General features: G+C 44.2%; 1 protein-coding gene across 1 annotated transcript in view; it reads left to right on the forward strand.

Annotated features, from left to right (window-relative positions):
* Window positions 1-5,598, forward strand: part of LOC101945205 (interleukin-20 receptor subunit alpha-like) — a 31,811-nt gene extending 26,213 nt beyond the window's left edge. Inside the window, exon 8 of the mRNA XM_065556293.1 lies at window positions 4,038-5,598. Coding sequence (XP_065412365.1) covers window positions 4,038-4,964 — 927 coding nt within the window. The 3' untranslated portion in view covers window positions 4,965-5,598. The remainder of the gene's footprint in view (window positions 1-4,037) is intronic.
* Window positions 5,599-20,917: the final 15,319 nt, after the last annotated feature.

A 20,917-nucleotide genomic window follows, 5' to 3' on the forward strand; every position in this document is an offset into this window, starting at 1 on the left:
AATATTTTCACTGTAAAAAGATAAACAAAAGAAATACTATTTTTTCAATTCACCTCATGCAAGTACTGTAGTGCAATCTCTTTATCATGAAAGTGAAATTTACAAATCTAGATTTTTTTGTTACATAACTGCACTCAAAAACAAAACAGTCTAAAACTTTAAAGCCTACAAGTCCACTCAGTCCTACTTCTTGTTCAGACAATCGCTAAAACAAACAAGTTTGTTTACATTTACAGGAGGTAATGCTGCCTGATACTTATTTACAATGTCACCTGAAAGTGAAAACAGGTGTTCGCATGGCACTGTTGCAGCTGGCATTGCAAGGTATTTACGTGCCAGATATGCTAAACATTTGTATGCCTCTTCATGCTTTGGTTTGAAGGTTGCACTATCTTTTGGTTTTTCTACAGTGCAAAAATTTGTAATAAAAATAATTATATAAAGTGAGCACTGTATTCTGTGCTGTAATTGAAATCAATATATTTCAAAATGTAAAAAACCATCCAAAAATATTTATACTAAATTTCAATTGGTATTCTATTATTGTTTAACAGTGTGATTAAAATTGTGATTAATCACAATTAATTTTTAATTGGATTAATTTGTTCTGAGTTAATTGGTTGAATTATCTGTGATTAGTTGACAGCCCTAGTGCTAACTACTTACGTTAAACATTTGTAAATTGTATGGTAGAGATTGCACTACAGTACTTGTATGAAGTGAATTGAAAAATACTATTGCTTTTGTTTATCACTCACCATGGCCAACAAAATGGCAGATGACATTCAATGTTGATAAATGCAAAGTAATCATAGAGTCATAGAGTCATAGACTTTAAGGTCAGAAGGGACCATTATGAATATCTAGTCTGACCTCCTGCACAATGCAGGCCGCAGAATCTCACCCACCCACTCCCACAACAAACCCCTAACCTATGTCTGAGCCATTGAAGTCCTCAAATCATGGTTTAAAGTTTTCAAGGTGCGAATCCTCTAGCAAGTGATCCATGCCCCATGCTGCAGAGGAAGGCAAAAAAACCCCAGGGCCTCTGCCAATCTACCCTGGAGGAAAATTCCTTCCCGACCCCAAATATGGCGATCAGCTAAACCCTGAGCATGTGGGCAAGACTCACCAGCCAGACACCCAGGAAAGAATTCTCTGAAGTAACTCAGATCCCACCCCATCTAACATCCCATCTCAGGCCATTGGGCATATTTACCGCTAATAGTCAGATCAATTAATTTCCAAAATTAGGCTATCCCATCATATCATCACCTCCATAAACTTATCAAGGTTAGTCTTGAAGCCAGATACAGTAACTCCTCACTTAAAGTTGTCCCAGTTAACGTTGTTTCGTTGCTGATCAATTAGGGAACATGCTCATTTAAAGTTGTGCAATGCTCCCTTCTAACGTCGTTTGGCAGCCGCCTGCTTTGTCTACTGCTTGCAGGAAGAGCAGCCCATTGTAGCTAGCTGGTGGGGGCTTGGAACCAGGGTGGACCGGCAACCCCCATATCAGCTCCCTGCTCCCCTAAGTTCCCTCTGCTGCAGCCACCCAGCAGGCTAGCAATTGCAGCTGCCCTCCCCCCACTGCCATGTGCTGCTCCTTGAGACTCCTGCTTGCTGTGCAGGGGGGAGGGAAGAAAGTGGGGAGCTAATGTCAGGGTTTCCCCCTCCCCCCTGCTCCTGCACCCCGCTTACCCCATCTTCCATAGAGCAGGGGGGACACACCAGGGCTCAGGACAGAGGGAGCTTGCAGCAGCTGGTCTCAGCAGGCTGATCTAATTAACAAGGCAGTGCACTTAAAGGGGAAATGCGCATATCTCTCTCGCACATACCCCCTCCCTCCATTTCTGCTGCCTTGTAGAGTGAGAGTTAACCCTTGAGGGCTCAGCCAATTATTAGTTCATCATTTAGCAGTAAGGGAAATATCCCACGCTCTGACTCCTCCACCTCAACCAAGCATCACAATCATCATCACTGTGTACCAGTATTAAATTGTTTGTTTAAAACTTATACTGTGTGTGTATATATATATATAATATAGTCTTTTGTCTGGTGAAAAATTTTCCCCTGGAACCTAACCCCCTCATTTACATTAATTCTTATGGGGAAACTGGATTTGCTTAACATCGTTTCGCTTAAAGTCGCATTTTTCAGGAACATAACTACAACGTTAAGTGAGGAGTTACTGTATGTCTTTTACCCCCACTGCTCCCCTTAGAAGGCTGTTCCAGAACTTCACTCCTCTGATGGTTAGAAATCTTTGTCAAATTTCAAGTCTAAACTTCCTGATGGCCAGTTTATATCCATTTGTTCATTGGAAAACATCCATATTGGAAAACATAATCCCAACTATACATACAAAATGATGGGCTCTAAATTAGCTGTTACCACTCAAGAAGGAGATCTTGGAGTCATTGTGGATAGTTCTCTGAAAACATCTGCCCAATGTGCAGCGGCAGTCAAAAAAGCAAACAGAATGTTAGGAACCATTAAGAAAGGGGTAGATAATAAGACAGAAACTATTATAATGCCGCTATATAAATCCATGGTACGTCTATACCTCGAATACTGTATGCAGTTCTGGTTGCCCCTTCTAAAAAAAAAATTAGAATTGGAAAAGGTAGAGAGAATGGCAACAAAAATGATTAGGGGTATGGAACAGCTTCCATATGAGGAGAGGTTAGTAAGACTGGGACTTTTCAGCTCAGAGAAGAGATGACTAAGGGGGGGATATGATAGAGGTCTATAAAATCATGACTGGTGTGGAGAAAGTGAATAAGGAAGTGTTATTCACCCCTTCACATAACACAAGAAGCAGGGGTCACCCAACGAAACTAATAGGCAGCAGGTTTATAACAAACAAAAGGAAGTACTTCTTCACAACGCACAGTCAACCTGTGGAACTTATTGCCAGGGGATATTGTGAAGGCCAAGATTATAATGGGGTTCAAAAATAGAATTAGTAAGTTCATGGAGGATAGATTCATCAGTGGCTATTAGCCATGATGGGTAGAGATGATGTGGGGAGGGATAGCTCAGTGGTTTGAGCATTGGCATGCTAAAGTTGTGAGTTCAATACTTGAGGGGGCCACTTAGGGATTTGGGGCAAAATCAGTACTTGGTCCTGCTAGTGAAGGCAGGGGGCTGGACTTGATGACCTTTCAGGGTCCCTTCCAGTTCTAGGAGATAGGTATATTTCCATATATAGTTAAATTTAAAAAACCCATGCTCTTCGTGTGTCTTAGCCTCTGACTGCTGGAACTGGACATAGGTGTAGTTTGATGTCTATATTGCGGGGGAGGGGGCAGCTCCAGCTAGGACAACAGGGCCTGGCGTGGGGGGCAAATTCTGCCCCGAGGCTTGCAGTTGGGGGCGGGGGGGCAATACCCCCTCCTCAAACTGCACCCATGCTGGATGACAGGGATGGATCACTCAATAATTGCCCTGTTCTGAACATTCCCTCTGAAGCACCTGGCACTGGCCACTGTCAGAAGACAGGACACAGGGCTAGATGGACCATTGGTCTGACCCAGTATGGCCGTTCTTACGATATGTTAGTGACGAGAGTGGTATAAATGACTAGGCAGGGAGACAGTTTCACTCGTGTCTCATTTTGAGACAGTCCTTTACAGAGGGTAGTGTCAGATTGTTTTCCTATTCCCTGCCAGTTTATGTACTGGAAGTTATTGTTGCAGTCATAAGTTTATGCTGGAAAGTAGAGTCGTTTCAGCTGAAACTGATACATGTGTAGTAACTAGGAACAGGGGAATGGGAATGAATTGCTGTGGCTGTTACTGGTGTCAACCATGAGAGAATCACTTTAGCAAACAAACCACTCCAGAAGGTTTCTCTTGTGGTTTATGATTTCACTGGGCAGTTCCTCACGGTTGTGGGGCTTCGGGGTGCAGTTCTCCACAGTTGGAGATACTGTAGTTTATTCATGTGTTGAAGCACATGTCTGTGGTGCTCATTGCCATCATATGTGAGTCTCTGTTATTGCTTTGTATTGATTTGTTGTTCATTTTTGGCAGGCTATTCTGAATGAAGAGCTAAATGTGAACCTCTGGAACAAATCACTTGCCCATGACCTCGAGGGTGCCTCTATCACGCTGATCTCAGTGGCTGGGCTTGCCTCCAATGGTAACTCCCCAGTGGAGCAAGAAAGACTCCAAATCCAGCTACTTCCGGAAGACTGCCAGGCCTGGAAGGAGGAAGGTTACTGTGCTAATGGGTTTGGTCCAGGCTACTGTGAAAACGTGGTCTCTTCCAGTTCCTCGGGCCAGCTGGAGTTTGCTGGAACTGTAGACTCTGAAGCCCCCTTGTCATCAGCAGGACAGATGAAGGATGGATATGCAGGTGAAGGGAACTACAGGACAGCTCTGGAGGCCCAGCTTCCCATGGGCCAGTTGGTGTTTTCTGAGCAGCTACCTCCAGTGTCAGCAGCACTGGCCAGAGATGGTTATATGAGTGACAGGGACTACCGGCCTTGCTCAGAGATTCAAATTCCTCTGCACCTCCAGGTTTATTGCAAGTGCTCATCTCCAGTATCAGAAACCTGCAGTGTTTCACCACCAACCTGCAGCCTCAGGGACCTTAAAAAGAACACTGATGGCAAGAGTAGAGGGTGGCCACCTATGGACTGGGTTGATATTCCTCTCAGCTCTGTGAAACTGCAGGTCAATGAAGAAACACAAAACTACCTTGCTCCTTTTCCCAGGCACTTGTACAGTCACACTGCCGATAAGACAATGAAGGACAGCAAAGCAGACTTGTCAAGGTTGGGTCAGAGTGATGTAGAACAGCATGAGTACCTACCTGTGAGCCAAGAGCAGCATGGGCTCCCAGAGCACACAGAGCTTAGCGATGACCCCAGTGGGGAGCCGTACCCAAAGACTGATGACACTAAGATCACGACTTTCTATAGCTATGAATTACGCCCTCAAGTGCTTGTCCTCTAGCTAATGATGCTGGAGCTGGAAAGAAGACATTAGTGTACAGGGAGATTTCCCATATGTTTATCCACGTGCAGGGGGTCTGATTCTGGACTCACTTGTAGTGGTGTGAATCAAGATTGACTCCACTGAAGTGTTATATACATAAAACCAGTAAGATCAGACTCTGGAATTAGGCTGAAACCAAAACCCTAGCTCCATGAACCTTCACCTCTGAACAGCAGCCCCGCAGTTGGAAGTTCACTGCCCCGGGTGATTGGACTTGGCTAAGTGGCCAATAGAGATAGTTTGACCTGTGAATTTAGATACAGCCTTTTGGTTCAGGCCCACCTGCAATAGAAACCAGCAGAGGCCTATGGTTTTGACTGAGTTTTAGTGTGAGTTTGTGGGTCCATCTGAACCTGAAACTTAAGGAAAACATAAGGTATGTGAAACCCACACAAAGCCAAAATAAGGGAAAGGCTCTGTGTGGTTCCTGAGACCTGATCGACTCACATTTCTCATACAGCTTTAGTGACAGACAAACTAAGGGGGTGACTTTCTCTCTAGTATATGTATATATCTGACATGAAGCTGGAAACATTGAATGTACATTGTAAGTAAGTACATTGTAAATTAGAACACTAATTTATTATGGAAATGTCTCTCTTTCATGCTCTGTCTTCTGCGTCACGCAAGATCAGTCCAGTTTTGCATACATTACACAAAGCTATAATATGCTGCAGCAAATGTATGAGAAATATACTAGCAAAATTGGGGGTTTCCCTATGGGGAAAGGGAGCCACTTGCTTTTCAGAACCTGCTTTATGTGTTGCCATCACCTGTGAAAAGATAGTTGTTTCAATAACTGTTTTATAACAACAGTTGGTTGGTTTTTATTCCCTTCCCTGCTCCAGAATTTTGCGGTTATTTTGGGGTTAGAGTAATGGGTTCTGTTATCATCTTTTGCTAACTATCTGGTCTGTTTCTGAGGTTGCACTCCAGATTAGCTCCATGGGATGAAATCCTTGCTCCACTGATGTCAGATTTCACCCATGCTATATGCAATATGAACTTTGATAGATTGTAAGCCCTGGAGCATAGTAAGGAGATACCTGTCAACACCAGGCTGGTGGGGGAAAATCCAAGAAGGCCCTGTGGAAGAAGGGGGCAGGGTAGAAATGGTATCAGAGAACAGGGGAGAAAGAAAAATCCTGGCTGTCCTGTGTTTTGTTGATGCCCTTGTTTTAATGAGAGTTTGCTGACTGATGCATGACTCTTCCCCAATATTTGAGGTGACAAAAGCGCATTCCTTCTCTGTAACCCTCTGTAGGGGCTTTGGGTGAAAACACCATCTTAGCCTTAGGAACAGGGGCATTCCCAAGATGCTATATTAATTGATTCATCATCCTGCTCTCTGGCTTTCTCTTCTGCTCTGTCTGCCCCTTTCTCTCTGAAAGCCCTTTGTTCACAGATGTACAATTGGCACCTGGCTATGTGGTTGGAATGCCCTTTTCCACTGATCTCCACATGCATTGATACCAGGCCTCATTTCATTCTGAAATCTGGGGTTAGCTGATTCATCTGAAGAACATATCGCACCACAGTGTAATTTTTCTGGCATACGAGATCTTGAAGGCAGGGAAAGGGGGCTACCCAAAGGGGTCCTTCCTGACTCACATCAGAAACAGGAGATGAAAGCATCAAGCACTTTACCTTCCCCTGACAGGTTTTCACAGCACTTCCATCAGCAAGAATGCGACATGGGGCCCATCTTCTGGAAGTGAATTGTGTTTGGGACATGTGCTAGGCATGACCTCCTCAAGTGAGAGTCTCAAAGAGACCTAAAGGAATCAGGCACCCATTTCCTTTAGACCCCATTGAAAATCCCACCCCTATTGTGTCATGGTTTCCTAAGGCTACATCTGCACTGAAAGCCCTCACTCCAGCAGCAGCGAGTAGGGGGATGCGAGAAGGAGTCATCCACATAGGGGGGAAATACCAAAAAACCTACCACAATAGCATTTAACTTCAAAAAGGGGAACTACAAAACAGTGAGGAAGCTAATTAAATGGAAAATAAAAGGAACAGTCACAAGAGTGAAATGCTTGCAAGCTGCATGGAAACTTTAAAAACACCATAATAGAAGTTCAAAGTAAATGTATACCTCAAATAAACAAAAAAGTATGAGAATCAAAAAAAAAAAATGCCACCATGGCTAAACAATAGAGTAAAAGAGCGGTTAAAATTGGAAGTCAAATCCTACTGAGAAAAAGAGAAAGCAGCATAAATTCTGGCAAATCAACTTTAAAACTATAATTAGTCAGGCCAAAAAATAGCAACTAGCAAAAGAAACAAAAACTAACAGCATTTTTTTTTAGTACATCAGAAGCAGGAAGCTTGCCAGACAATCAGTAGGGCCACTGGACAACTGAGATGCTAAAGGATCACTCAAGGAAGACAAGCCTGTTGCCAAGAAGCTAAATGAATTCTTTGCATCGGTCCTCACTGCAGAGGAGGTGAGGGAGATTCCCATATCTGAGCTATTCCTTTTATGCGACAAATCAGAGGAACTGTCGCAGATTGAAGTGTCAGTAGAGGAGGTTTTGGAACAAATTAATAAATTAAACAGTACTAAGTCACCAGGACCAGATGGGATTCACCCGAGTTCTGAAGGAATTCAAATATGAAATTGTAGAACTACTAACTGTGGTATGTAACCTTTTGTTTAAATCAGCCTCCATACCAGATTACTGGCAGAAGCTAATGTGATGCCGATTTTTTAAAAAATGCTTCAGAGGCAATCCTGGCAACTACAGGCTGATAAGCCTAACTTCATTACCAGGCAAATGAATTGAAATTATAGTAAACAACAGAATCATCAGACACACAGATTAACATAATTTGTTGGGGAAGAGTCAACATGGCCTTTGTAAAGGAAAATCATGCCTCATCAATCTATTCTAATTCCTTGAGGGGATCAGCAAACATGTGGACAAGTGAATTTAGTGAACTTGAATTTTCAGAAAGCCTTTGACAAGGTCCTCACCAAAGGCTCTGAAGCAAAGTAAGCAGTCATGGGATAAGACGGGAGGACCTCTCATTGATTAGTAACTGGTTAAAAGATAAGAATCAAAGGGTAATAATAAATGGTCAGTTTTCAGAATGGAAAGAGGTAAATAATGGGGTTCCCCAAGTATCTGTACAGGAACTAGTGCTGTTCAACAGATTCATAAATGATGTGGAAAAAGGGCTAAACATTGATATGGCGAAGTTTGCAGAGGATATTAAATTAATCAAGATAGTTAAATCCAAAACAGACTGTGAAGAGTTAAAAAGGAATCTTACAGAACTGGGTGACTGGACAAGCATATGGCAGATGAAATTTAGTGTTAATAAATGTGAAGTAATGCACTTTGGAAAACATAATCCCAACTATACATACAAAATGATGGGCTCTAAATTAGCTGTTACCATTCAAGAAGGAGACTTTGGTGTCATCATGGATAGTTCTCTGAAAACATCCATTCAGTGTGCAGCAGCAGTCAAAAAAGCTAACAGAATGGTAGTAACCATTAGGAAAGGGGTAGAAAATAAGACAGAAAATATCTAAATGCCACTATATAAATCCATAATATGCTCACATCTTGAATACTGTGTGCAGTTCTGGTGGCCCCATCTCAAAAAAGATTTATTAGAATTTGGAAAAGGTACAGAGAAGGGCAATAAAAATGTTTAGGGGTATAGAACAGCTTCCATATAACGAGAGATTAAAAAGCCTGGGACTTTTCAGTTTGAAAAAGAGGCAACTAAGGATATGATAGAGGTCTATGAAATCATGACTGGTGTGGAGAAAGTGAATAAGGAAGTGTTGTTTACCCCTTCACATAACACAAGAGCCAGGGCTCACCTAAATTTAATAGGCAGCAGGTTTAAAACAAACATAAGGAAGTACTTCTTCCCACAACCTGTGGGACTCATTGCTGGGGGGTGTTGGGAAGTCCAAAACTATAACGGGATTCAAAAAAGAATTAGATAAGTTTGTGGAGGATATGTCTATCACTGGCTGTTAGCCAAGATAGTCAGGGATGTAACCCCATGCTCTGGGTGTCTCTAAGCCAGCAATAGTCAATAGACGGACTACGGGCCAAATCTGAACCAGAATGGACCCCAGAATGGACCCCAAAATCTTTTTAATTACTTATTGTCATTGTTATTTTTTAAAATTATTTTCTCTGGAGCCTGGATCTTGATTATATTTTGACCAAGAAATTTGGACCTTGATGAAAAATAATTGACTATCCCTGCACTAAGCCTCTGACTGCTAGAAGCTGGGACTGGAGGATGATAATTGCCCTGTTAAATCCCTCTGAAGCACCTGGCATTGGCCACTGTCAGAGACAGGCTACTGGGCTAGATGGACCATTGATCTGACCCAGTATGTCCGTTTTTATGTTCTTGAGTCTGTAAGTACAGATCAACTGACTCGGGTTTGCACTGTGGGATTAAAAAGAGTAATGTGTAGACATTCCTGCTTGGATTCTGAGACCCAGTGAGGGAGGAGGATCTCAAAGCCCTGGCTCCAGCCCATGCGGGAACATCTACCCTGCTTTTTTTAGCCCCATAGCGTAAGCCTGTCATCCCTGTCATCATCTGAAACTTGCTGCTGCAGAGTATGTTTTTTGGTGGGGGGTTTTCGCAGTGTAGATGAACCTTAAGTGATTAATAAGCACTGAGCCACACATAAGAATGCCTTTGGTTTGGTAGCTGGTGATGCCTCTGTTGAGGGGTTCTGCCCCTGTGTACAGAATGGATTACCTGTGATATATAGTACATTACGAAGAATAGAAGTGCATAGGAAAAGCCACATTGGCCAGACCTATGGTCCCTCTACTCAAGTATCCTTTTTCCAACAGTCGCCAATGCTGGATGCTTCATAGATTCAGCAAGTCCAAGGCCAGAAGGGCCCACTGGGATCATCTAGTCTGACCTCCTGTGTGAAACAGGCCAGAGACCTGCCCCACGGTAATTCCTAGGGCAGAGCTTTTAGAAAAACAGCCCATCTTGATTGAAAACTTGTCAGACAAAGGTACTGGAAACCTCTGAACATCTTTAATTATGCAAGTCCATAGCATGGTGTGGAGTGGGGTGAGTGAGGGGGGAGATTTATTTGTACAGAAGCTTGTTATCTTTTTTATTTAAATTATACTAAAAAGCTACATAATTAAATATATGTATATCTGACCTTAACCAGATAACATCAACGGATGCATAATGGACTGTGAAATCATTACAGAGCAGTTTTCAAAACAGAGAAACTTTATTCAGGTTCTTATCTCGTCCATCACTGTGGTATCAGAACATCTTGCTGAGATACATTAAAGGGGTGCTTAGTAGCTGTCGTGTGGTTCTCTCTCTCTCTCCCCCCGGGGAAAAGCCATGTGAGGACTTTTGAAATGTTGAATTATGCCTGATGTGCTCCTGTGCTTTTATGAGTGAGGCTGGCTGAAGACATGATCTTTGCAGGTGGAACGGGACCTGGCAGTGTCTGTGATGGTTGTCAGATTCCCCTCCAGCAAGCTCCATACCTTTCGGCTAGACCCTGAGAAAGCTCACATAGGCTTTACCCTTGTGAAAGACAACTCTGTCATGCGGAAGAGTGCAGTAGTAGGCAATGAGCCTCGTCTCAGAGTGGGAGAGGTCTTGGGCCCAGATCATTGAAGTTCTGTTTTGCTGAGACCATTGCCTCGCATGCTGACCAATATTGTCATTGTTTTCTTCCAGGCCCCCGGCGGGGTGTCTGCATCCATCTGTTGTCTCTTGTCTGATGCTTAGATTGTCAATTCTTTGGTGGCAGAGGCTGTCTTTTCATACGGTGTTTGTACAGCGCCTAGCACAACAGGGTCCTGGTCCATCACTGCGGCTCCTGGGTACTACAATAATACCAATAACAAGTAATAATAACCTTAAGATAAAGACGTGGCAAATGGTCTAAATGCAGACATAAAGCAGAAAAAGGGCATTTCTCCAATGAACACAGTCAGGGCTCTGTGTGCCATAGATCTAAGGAAACCCAGCCCCAAGTAATATTAACAATTGTTATTATAGCAGAGCCTAGAGACACTAGTGAACGGAAGCCTGGTTGTGCTAGGTGCTGTGCAAACACATAGTAGCTGATGTCCAGTTGGCGTGCGTGTATGCTCTCGCTGTGTGCTGTACCAGCCCTGCAGATAGCCTGGTCTGCAGACATCGATAGTACTACCCAGAAAGACCACAGACTCGGTTCATTGGTGAAGGTGCTCAGCCAGATTTATTGTCATTGAGGCACGGTCCTGGTGCCCCGTAAGTGCTACAGGCACACAAACACGTGTGCCCACAATCAATGGACCAGCTCAGTCAGCAGCAGGACTTTCTGCTGCTCCCTCAGCTGGACAAACATGCCCCTCCTGTGATTTCTCTTTTATACAATGATACAAACAAGTTACGTGTGGTTAGTTACCTACCCTACACCTTGAACATGCTGGTTCGAACAAAACATCCCCGTCATTATCCTGTCCTCCCATCCTTGTCTGGCTCAGGGTCGGTGTGTTCCTGTACCATCACCCAGAATTGTGTTTATGCTGTTACTTGAGAACTCTAGGTTGGGGTGTGCCTGTGCTAGCACTCTGGAATGTGTTTACATGAATACCCAGTGCCTAGCACCTCTTAGGAGTGCCTGTGTTTTAGCAATGCTTAACCCTTTTTTGCCATGTTCATGTACTGGTCAGTGAACTTGTGAGGAAGTGTCTGCTCTATAACAGGGCCTGACTTTGACTCCTAGCATGGCCTGGCTTTGCTGTCTTTGGTTCAGGCAGGCCCCATGCTCCAGGCTTTCTCTTGTTATGATAGCAGACAGTCCATGACCCAAGGAGCCTGCACTCTAAATAGACAAGATCAACATGGGATAATAAGGGAGATGCAGGCCAGACTCATTCAAGGCCATATAACAGGTCAGAGACCAAGTCAGGAATGGAACCCAATTCGCCTGGCAGTGCCCTATCCACTAGCCTACATTGCCTATCATGCTGCCTGAAGCCTATCCCCCGTTCCAGCTCATTATATTTTCCCCATCTAATTAAATTTCCCCAGCCCAGGCTGCCAGAATGAGATTGCCAGGGCACAGAACTTAAAATGAGGTAAGAAGAAAAACAGAGATAGCTTGGAAGGAGAGAAACACTTTCCTTTTAGCTCATCATTTCCAGTCAATCTCTACTGAAGTCAAGCACATAAAGTGGCACCTAAGAATGTGTTACAGCAAAACAAAGAGCAGGATTTAAACATTAAGATATAATGATCCAGCAACGGCCTTATTAGAATCTACAAGCCAAATTCACCCTGGGTGCTACTCTATCAAAGTTAGTAGATCCACACCAGGGAGGAATCTGGCCCTATGTGATCTCTATTGAGCTGTGTTATATCATCCTTTAGCTTTTTCTAACAGGAAGCCAATTTTGTGTCCCTAGAAACATCTTTCTTGGGGGGATGGGACTCCTCAGTTTTGCTAAGATGAGACAAAATGCTGCCCAGCAAGATTTCTTCATATCTGGAAATGCCCAGCCCTGAAATAGTCTACAAATCACAACAAAAAGCTGATGGAGGCACCTTCCCAGAGGCCCCAGGTTGTGGTTTATTAGCTGCAGTTATGAGATGGCAATTTAAAACAAGGTTTCTTTCCTGTCCCTTACCAGAATTTCTGTATGAACTGACAGAGGCTAGTTTAAAACACACACACTAAGTGCTTGGGTGTGCACAGACATGTGCCTGCTCTAACTCTCTCAAACAGAAGGGTGTTTGATCTAGCTGATCTAGTGTCTGTTATTATTTGTTTTTTTGTATTGCTGGAGAGTCTGGAGGAACCCAGGCTGATATCAGGGCCCCATTATGCTAGGCACTGCACAAATACAGAACAAAAAAGGTAGTCCTTACCCTGCGGAGATTACAATCAGTATTTCTCCACATCACAAAGTCATCATTCAGGAGATCATGATTGGCCATATCTGCCCTGCCCTGATGATGACAAGAAAACAAGGTGCTGCAAGTCAGGATTGAGGTGCATTAGAAAACTGTGTGAGGCCCAGGGCAGGAAGAGTAGGGGGGGCTGCAGGTCACAATGGATGCCAGGGAAATAATAAACATGTTGCAGGTGACTGTTCTATTTCTGCCTGGGAATACAGATCTACCATATAGACACCACTTAGAGCATGCTGTGTAGCCACAGCTCCAATATCTTTGCTCAGGGCTGAGTAGGGCGAGAGCACTGGGGCTGTTGGCTGGGATCCACTCCAGGACTGATGTGTAGGAAGCCGTTCTGATGGGCGTACTGGTAAAGGGAGCCCCCGGTTCTCTGTGCTCTGAGAAAAGCCACATTTCCAGCAGCAAACTGAAACCCTGAGTTCCATTTCCCCTCATGAGCACAGGCATTTCTGAGCTTCTAAATCTGGCGAGAGTTATTCTCACTCAACAGCTCTGTTCTGTGATTTGGGGGTGGCCAGGGCTCTGTCTGTGGCTGTCATTCTGAAACTCTTTTTGGAGACTGTGCTGCAAACAATACTCATCCTTCTCCTGTAAATGTCTGTTTTCTTCCATTATGGATTGGCAACTAAGGGCCACATTTTACTCCCATTGAAGTCAATGACAAAATTCCTATGAACTTGGATGGCAAGAGACTTGGGATCTAAAATAATTTTATTCAAAAAAACAAACAAACAAACAAACAAAAAAACAAAAAAAACAAGGGCAAGAAAAACTTTCGGTGGATCTCATCCTCTCTTGCCTCATTAGAATGAAATCATTACAGCTGGATGAGTACTGCAGAACACACCAGCGTACGCCCTTTGCACCACGTACAGATGCACCATTGCAGCCCAATGGGTCAAATTTTCAAGAATGAAGAGCCAGTTTCTCAAGTGCTCAGCATCCACAGTTGAGGCCAGATTTTCTAAAGAGCTCTGCACCCAACAGCCACCTGACATGCTGAGCTCTGCTGAAAACCTGTTCCTGACATACAGAGCTCTTCTGAAAAAACTGGGCAGCATTTGCTCACATGTGTCAGTGAGTTTGCTTTGGCTGTGTACATGCCTCATTTGTGTTGACTCTGCCAGCGATCGTGCCGTCAAGTGTTACTGGCATGATTGTTCACAGACAGCAAATGTTGAAGCTGCATGTTGTAGTATTAATGGAAATTGGATTTTAATATGCACTGAACATGTAGCCAGACAGGAAACAGAAACAATACCATGTGCTTATTTGCCCAGTCACCTCCAGCTCACACTTATTTTGTTTCTTGTTTGTTTTTAGTAGGGCACCCAATGTACTATATCCTTTCCAAACTGAAAAGAAGGCATAAATAATGCTTTCCCCTAAGAGTGTATGACAGACAGATGAGGGATAGTGTTTAGAAGGAAGGAGTAGGACCTCTAACTAGAGTGCTCAAGGTGGCAGTTGATCACATCTTAACAAAATGTGGTTATGGGTTTTTTCCTCTAACTATCAACTATTGAATTCTCACAGCAAACTCCTATCTAATCTCTCCATCCTATCTAAGAGTTTTGGACTGCTGCCCATCACCACAGTATCTGGGCACCTTCCATGTAAAATCAATAGCAATAGTGCAGTCCCTAGTGGACTTCATGCAGTCTCTGGTACTTCTACCTTTGGGGTAAAACCTCTGCTTGTTTTTTAGAATTTATTATTTTTCTCTTGGTGTGGGTATGGGCTGAGAGGATGCAAGGCAGTGTCAGTGTTGTGAGTGGTCATTCTGATGGTGGAAAGACCTTTTTGAACTGCTCAGAGATGATTAAACTCACCAAAAATGTCCATTAGAAACCTGGGAAGAACCAATGCATTTGATGAAAATCACAAGCTGCCCACAGACAGTCGACGAGCAGGAAAGAAGACAGGTTCTGGTCTTGGTTACACCCATGTAAATTTGGAGTAACTCTACTGAGCTCAGTATGATTTACACTAGTCCCGCTGAAATCAGAGAGGCTCAAATCCTCTGAAAAATAGTTTGCTAGGAATTAATCATGCTTTTCTAGAAATCAGCCAGGGCTGAAGCCAGCTGTATGTCTTGTGCTGGGTGAGACAGTGATTAAAAAGCTATTTGTAAAATATCATTGGTTTTTGTTCAGTCATCAGAGGGGACTGTGACGGGTTTGGTCACAGAAACTCCCTCAAGACTGTCACTAGATGTGCTGGAATACCACTGAGAACAAACTCCCCTGCCAGAGAAGGCTTCCCTCTACTCCCGGCTTGCTGAGTTTGACACTCCAGTCAGCTTCAGCACAGACCCTGAGGCTGGGCCACACCTCTCTGCAGTTCACTGAAATATGTCAATAATGTCACAGGGATGGCTTAGTGGAGCAAGCATCAGGTCTGAAACGTCTAGTTGCCCTGGAAAAAGAGACTGAAATCTGGGCAGGCTCAGCTCTTCTCCAGGCTTGATTTCTGGGGGTGCGTTTGCACCCAAGGTCCAGGTCACCCCGGCTTAGCCTATTCTTCTTCTCAGGCAGGTTGTTGGACATAATTTACCATGGACAGGTCTTTTAGAAGAGACTTTAAAAAACAAGCCTGGTCACTGAGGATCCCTGGGCAAGATTTGTAAGAGATACTTGAGTGTTCTACTTGGAATTTGCTCTGCTGACTGTGTTTTGCTGCAGGCTGTGCCTTGGCTGGATCTCCCGGAGCACCCAGAGGCTGGCGGCATAGAGCGGTGCTGTTAGGGTATGATTTGTAAAGTGCTTTGCCCTGAGGAGTGCTAGTTGAATCTAAACTATTCTCATTAAAGAGTCAGTGTAAGGCAGGGAGTGTGGGCTACATAGCTGGAGAGCAAGCAATTGCAAATCAGGACTCGTGAGTTCAGTGTCTGGCTCAGCTACTGACTTGCTATGTGAGCCTATGCAAGAGGTGTAACCTCTCTATGCCTGCATATAGACCCAGTTCACAGGCTTATTCTGAGGCTTGATTAATCCTGAGGGCAGCGTTCTGAGATCCTCCAAGGAAGGATTCAATATGAGTGTGAAGTATTAGAATAGTCAGCAGGTCCTGGAGATGGAGTCCATCCCAAGTGGCTATAGTTGCAGCATGGAGTGTGCACCACACACCACAATTCTCTGGCTCCTCTTCAGCAGAGACCTAGTAGTTGCCTTTATGTGCTACATGCCCACTGGAGCTCCTGACAGCTACTCAGGCAGCCTTGTCCCTACACCAAGATTTCCAGTCCTGCCCCTTCATCTTCCAATTTCAGATTGGTTGGTTCCAGGGGAAACCACCAGGTACAACACTGGGCGCTGTTAGCAATGTGCCAGACTCCTGCCAGTGTGCACAGGCACTTTCTGAGGTTACCTGTAAAACTGCAGCAGGGTGGAATGTGACTGGCTGGGTTATCAAATGGCTGATCGGACCTGTGGGTTTCTTTCAAGTGGTGGATGTGTGTGAGATGTACCTGATTCTGGTCTCACTTGTACCAGTGAAAACGAGGAGAATCATAGAATCATAGAATATCAGGGTTGGAAGGGACCTCAGGAGGTCATCTAGTCCAACCCCCTGCTCAAAGCAGGACCAATTCCCAACTAAATCATCCCAGCCAGGGCTTTGTCAAGCCGGGCCTTAAAAACCTCCAAGGAAGGAGATTCCACCACCTCCCTAGGTAACGCATTCCAGTGCTTCACCACCCTCCTAGTGAAATAGTGTTTCCTAATATCCAACCTAGACCTCCCCCACTGCAACTTGAGACCATTGCTCCTTGTTCTGTTATCTGCCACCACTGAGAACAGCTGAGCTCCATCCTCTTTGGAACCCCCCTTCAGGTAGTTGAAAGCAGCTATCAAATCCCCCCTCATTCTTCTCTTCTGGAGACTAAACAATCCCAGTTCCCTCAGCCTCTCCTCATAAGTCATGTGCTCCAGACCCCTAATCATTTTTGTTGCCCTCCGCTGGACTCTTACCAATTTTTCCACATCCTTCTTGTAGTGTGGGGCCCAAAACTGGACACAGTACTCCAGGTGAGGCCTCACCAATGTCGAATAAAGGGGAACGATCACGTTCCTTGATCTGCTGGCAATGCCCATACTTATACAGCCCAAAATGCCGTTAGCCTTCTTGGCAACAAGAGCACACTGTTGACTCATATCCAGCTTCTTGTCCACTGTGACCCCTACGTCCTTTTCTGCAGAACTGCTACCTAACCATTCGGTCCCTAGTCTGTAGCAGTGCATAGGATTCTTCCGTCCTAAGTGCAGGACTCTGCACTTGTCCTTGTTGAACCTCATCAGGTTTTTTTTGGCCCAATCCTCTAATTTGTCTAGGTCCCTCTGTATCCGATCCCTACCCTCCAGTGTATCTACCACGCCTCCCAGTTTAGTGTCATCTGCAAACTTGCTGAGAGTGCAGTCCACACCATCCTCCAGATCATTAATAAAGATATTAAACAAAACCGGCCCCAGGACCGACCCTTGGGGCACTCCGCTTGAAACCGGCTGCCAACTAGACATGGAGCCATTGATCACTACCCGTTGAGCCTGACGATCTAGCCAGCCTTCTATCCACCTTACAGTCCATTCATCCAGCCCATACTTCTTTAACTTGGCAGCAAGAATACTGTGGGAGAAATGCTGAAGTCAATGCACTTCTGGTGTCAGGGAGATCAGAATCTGGGCCTTTATGTTTGACAATTGTACAATCATTTATCTGTGAGATGAGAGTCACTGGGACTTAGGCACTTCAACGTTCTGCCAGTATAACTACCGATCTGAGGTGCTTACATGTTGCCCCATCAGGATAGTATCAGCGTGCCTCACAATCTCCAACAGCCTCACAACCCCGGTGAGGCAGGGCAGGGCTCTCATCCCCATTGTACAGATGGGCAGCTGAGGCACAGAGAGGCTAAGTGATTTGAACATGGTCACACAGGATGTGTGTGGCAGAGCTTGGAATTGAACCCAGCCCAGAATAGCTAATCACTGGAGCGTCCTTCCTGTGTCAGTTAGGGTATCATTTTTCTAATGAAATAGTTATACTGATACAAGCTGTAGTGTGGGTGCCTTATCTTGGCACAGCTCATTCCCCTGCCTTGATGGGAGTAGCTCTATAAGTGTAAAGCACCTTTTCACCCGTGCAGCTGCATCCACACCAGGGGGCTGTACCACTTTAACTATATAACTAATTAAAGTGAGACAACCTTCTAGAGTAGACAAGACGTCAGGCTTCTAAATCACTTGGGTGTGTTTGCAACTGTTACTCAGTGGATTTAAATCTCCCAGTCTGTCACCAGAAGTATTTTCAGTCCTGAAGTAGAAAGAAAAAAATAGGTATGGTGGCTGCTGTCTCCAGACATTTATCTTCACTTGAAGAGGAAGACAAGCTAATTGAAAGAAAAATGAATGGCATAACAGAGACCAGCCACCAAGGATTGTCATACTTTATGCTGCAAGTTTAGAGTCTGATAGGGAAATTTCCATCGCCCATTAGGGAATGACAGCTAAACATATGACCAATACAGGACCCAACTCAACAACTTTAGAAGTCAAGGTGAAAGTACACCTCTACCCTGATATAACACGACCCGCTATAACATGAATTCGGATATAATGCGGTAAAGCAGCGCTCCGGGGGGGCGGGGCTGCATGCTCCGGTGGATCAAAGCAAGTTCGATATAACGCAGTTTCACCTATAACGTGGTAAGATTTTTTTGGCTCCCGAGGACAGCGTTATATCGGGGTAGAGGTGTACTATATAAAATTCAGATTTAAAGCATCCAGCCAATCAGGTCTCTGCCCTGCCTAACCATGCCTAATCCTTGATATCAACTCAGATTAAGAATTAAAACTGAATTCAGGTGCAGCAAGAATAGCTGGTTGTAAACAAGCAAAACTAAAACAAAAAAAGTCGACTCTTGGCATCTTGGCAGGATACAGAACGACTGGTCTATAAGCAAAAAAAAAAAAGACGTTAACACACAGATTTGGTAGTTAATAAAGGTGTGTGAAAAATGGGGGTAAAGACATTTCCCAATGTTTCTGATTTTTTTTCCCTGTGGGTTTTTTTAAATTAAAATTTGAAATGTTGACGATATTTTCCATTCACAAAGTAGAATGCAGAAATTTTCCACCAGCTCCACTGACTCTGTGTTGCACTCTTGAGTCCATGTTTATCATTGACTTTGGCGGGTTACTTAAGTGCCCAGCTGAATGTTAGAAAAAAATAATATTAGAAAGGGAAATGCGGTGGACCTAATATACCTGGATTTCAGTAAAGCGTTTGATACTGTACCCCATGAGGAATTATTGGTTAAACTGGAAAACATGGGGATCGATATGAAAATCCAGAGGTGGATAAGGAATTGGTTACTGGGGAGAATGCAGCGGGTGGTATTAAAGGGTGAACTGTCAGGTTGGAGGGAGGTTACTAGTGGAGTGCCTCAAGGTTCGGTTTTGGGACCCATTTTATTTAATCTATTTATAACTGACCTCGGAACCGATTGCAGGAGTGGGCTGATAAAGTTTGCGGATGATACGAAGGTGGGAGGCGTTGCAAATTCGGAGGAGGATAGGGATATTCTGCAGGGAGACTTGAATGAGCTTGTGAATTGGAGTATCAGAAATAGGATGAAATTTAATAGTGAAAAGTGTAAGGTGATGCACTTGGGGATGACTAATAACAATTTTAGTTACAAGATGGGGACGCATTGGTTAGAAGTAACGGAAGAGGAGAAGGACCTAGGGGTCCTTGTAGACCGCAGGATGACTATGAGTCGACAATGTGATGTGGCGGTGAAAAAAGCCAATGCGGTCTTAGGATGCATTAGGCGAGGTATATCTAGTAGGGATAAGGAGGTCCTGCTTCCATTGTATAAGGCGCTGGTGAGACCTCATTTGGAATACTGTGTGCAGTTCTGGTCTCCCATGTTTAAAAAAGATGAACTTAAACTGGAACGAGTGCAGAGAAGGGCTACTAGGATGATCAGAGGAATGGAAAACCTGTCGTATGAAAGGAGACTAGAGGAGCTTGGGTTGTTTAGTCTGACAAAGCGAAGGCTGAGGGGGGATATGATTGCTATCTTTAAATATATTAGAGGGATAAATACAAGGGAGGGAGAGGAATTATTCCAGCTTAGTACTAATGTGGACACGAGAACGAATGGATATAAACTGGCCGTGGGGAAGTTCAGGCTTGAAATTAGACGAAGGTTTCTGACCGTCAGAGGGGTGAAATACTGGAACGGCCTTCCGAGGGAAACGGTGGGGGCGACGGACCTGTCTGGTTTTAAGATTAAGTTAGATAAGTTAATGGAGGGAATGGTTTAATGGTAAAACATAGTAGCCAAGGAAAACCAAGCAATGGTACGTAAATAGTATAATGGCCAACAGGGGTCAGGCTAGAGACTCTTGCCTACATGCTCGGGGTCTTACTGATCGCCATATTTGGGGTCAGGAAGGAATTTTCCTCCAGGGTAGATTGGCTGAGCCTCTGGAGGTTTTTCGCCTTCCTCCGCAGCATGGGGCAGGGATCACTAGCAGGAGGGTCTCTGCCGATGAAGTCACTGAAACACAGGATTGGGGACTTCAACGGTAGAGTCCAGGGAAGGGTTTTGTGGCCTGCAGCATGCAGGGGGTCAGACCAGATGATCATAATGGTCCCTTCTGACCTTAAAGTCTATGAGTCTATGAAATATGGGGACGGAGAGAGATGAGCAGAGCAAGAAAGAGGCACTCTCTCTTTCTCCCTGTATAATCTGTTCGCAGAGCAGCTATTGCAAAGAGAGCTAGGTGAGATACTGAATTTGCTAATGTGATCTATTTCTCTAGCACCTTCTGTCTGAGGATCTCAATGCAATTTACAATCATTAAAGAATTAATCCCCATAGCCTGTTATCTGTGAGCTAAATCCATTTTATTATCCCCATTTTGCAGCTAGGGAAACTGAGGCACAGATCATTTACATTA

The sequence above is a fragment of the Chrysemys picta genome, chromosome 9 (genome assembly GCF_011386835.1).
Source record: "Chrysemys picta bellii isolate R12L10 chromosome 9, ASM1138683v2, whole genome shotgun sequence".
In the NCBI taxonomy this organism is placed as follows: Eukaryota; Metazoa; Chordata; order Testudines; family Emydidae; genus Chrysemys; species Chrysemys picta.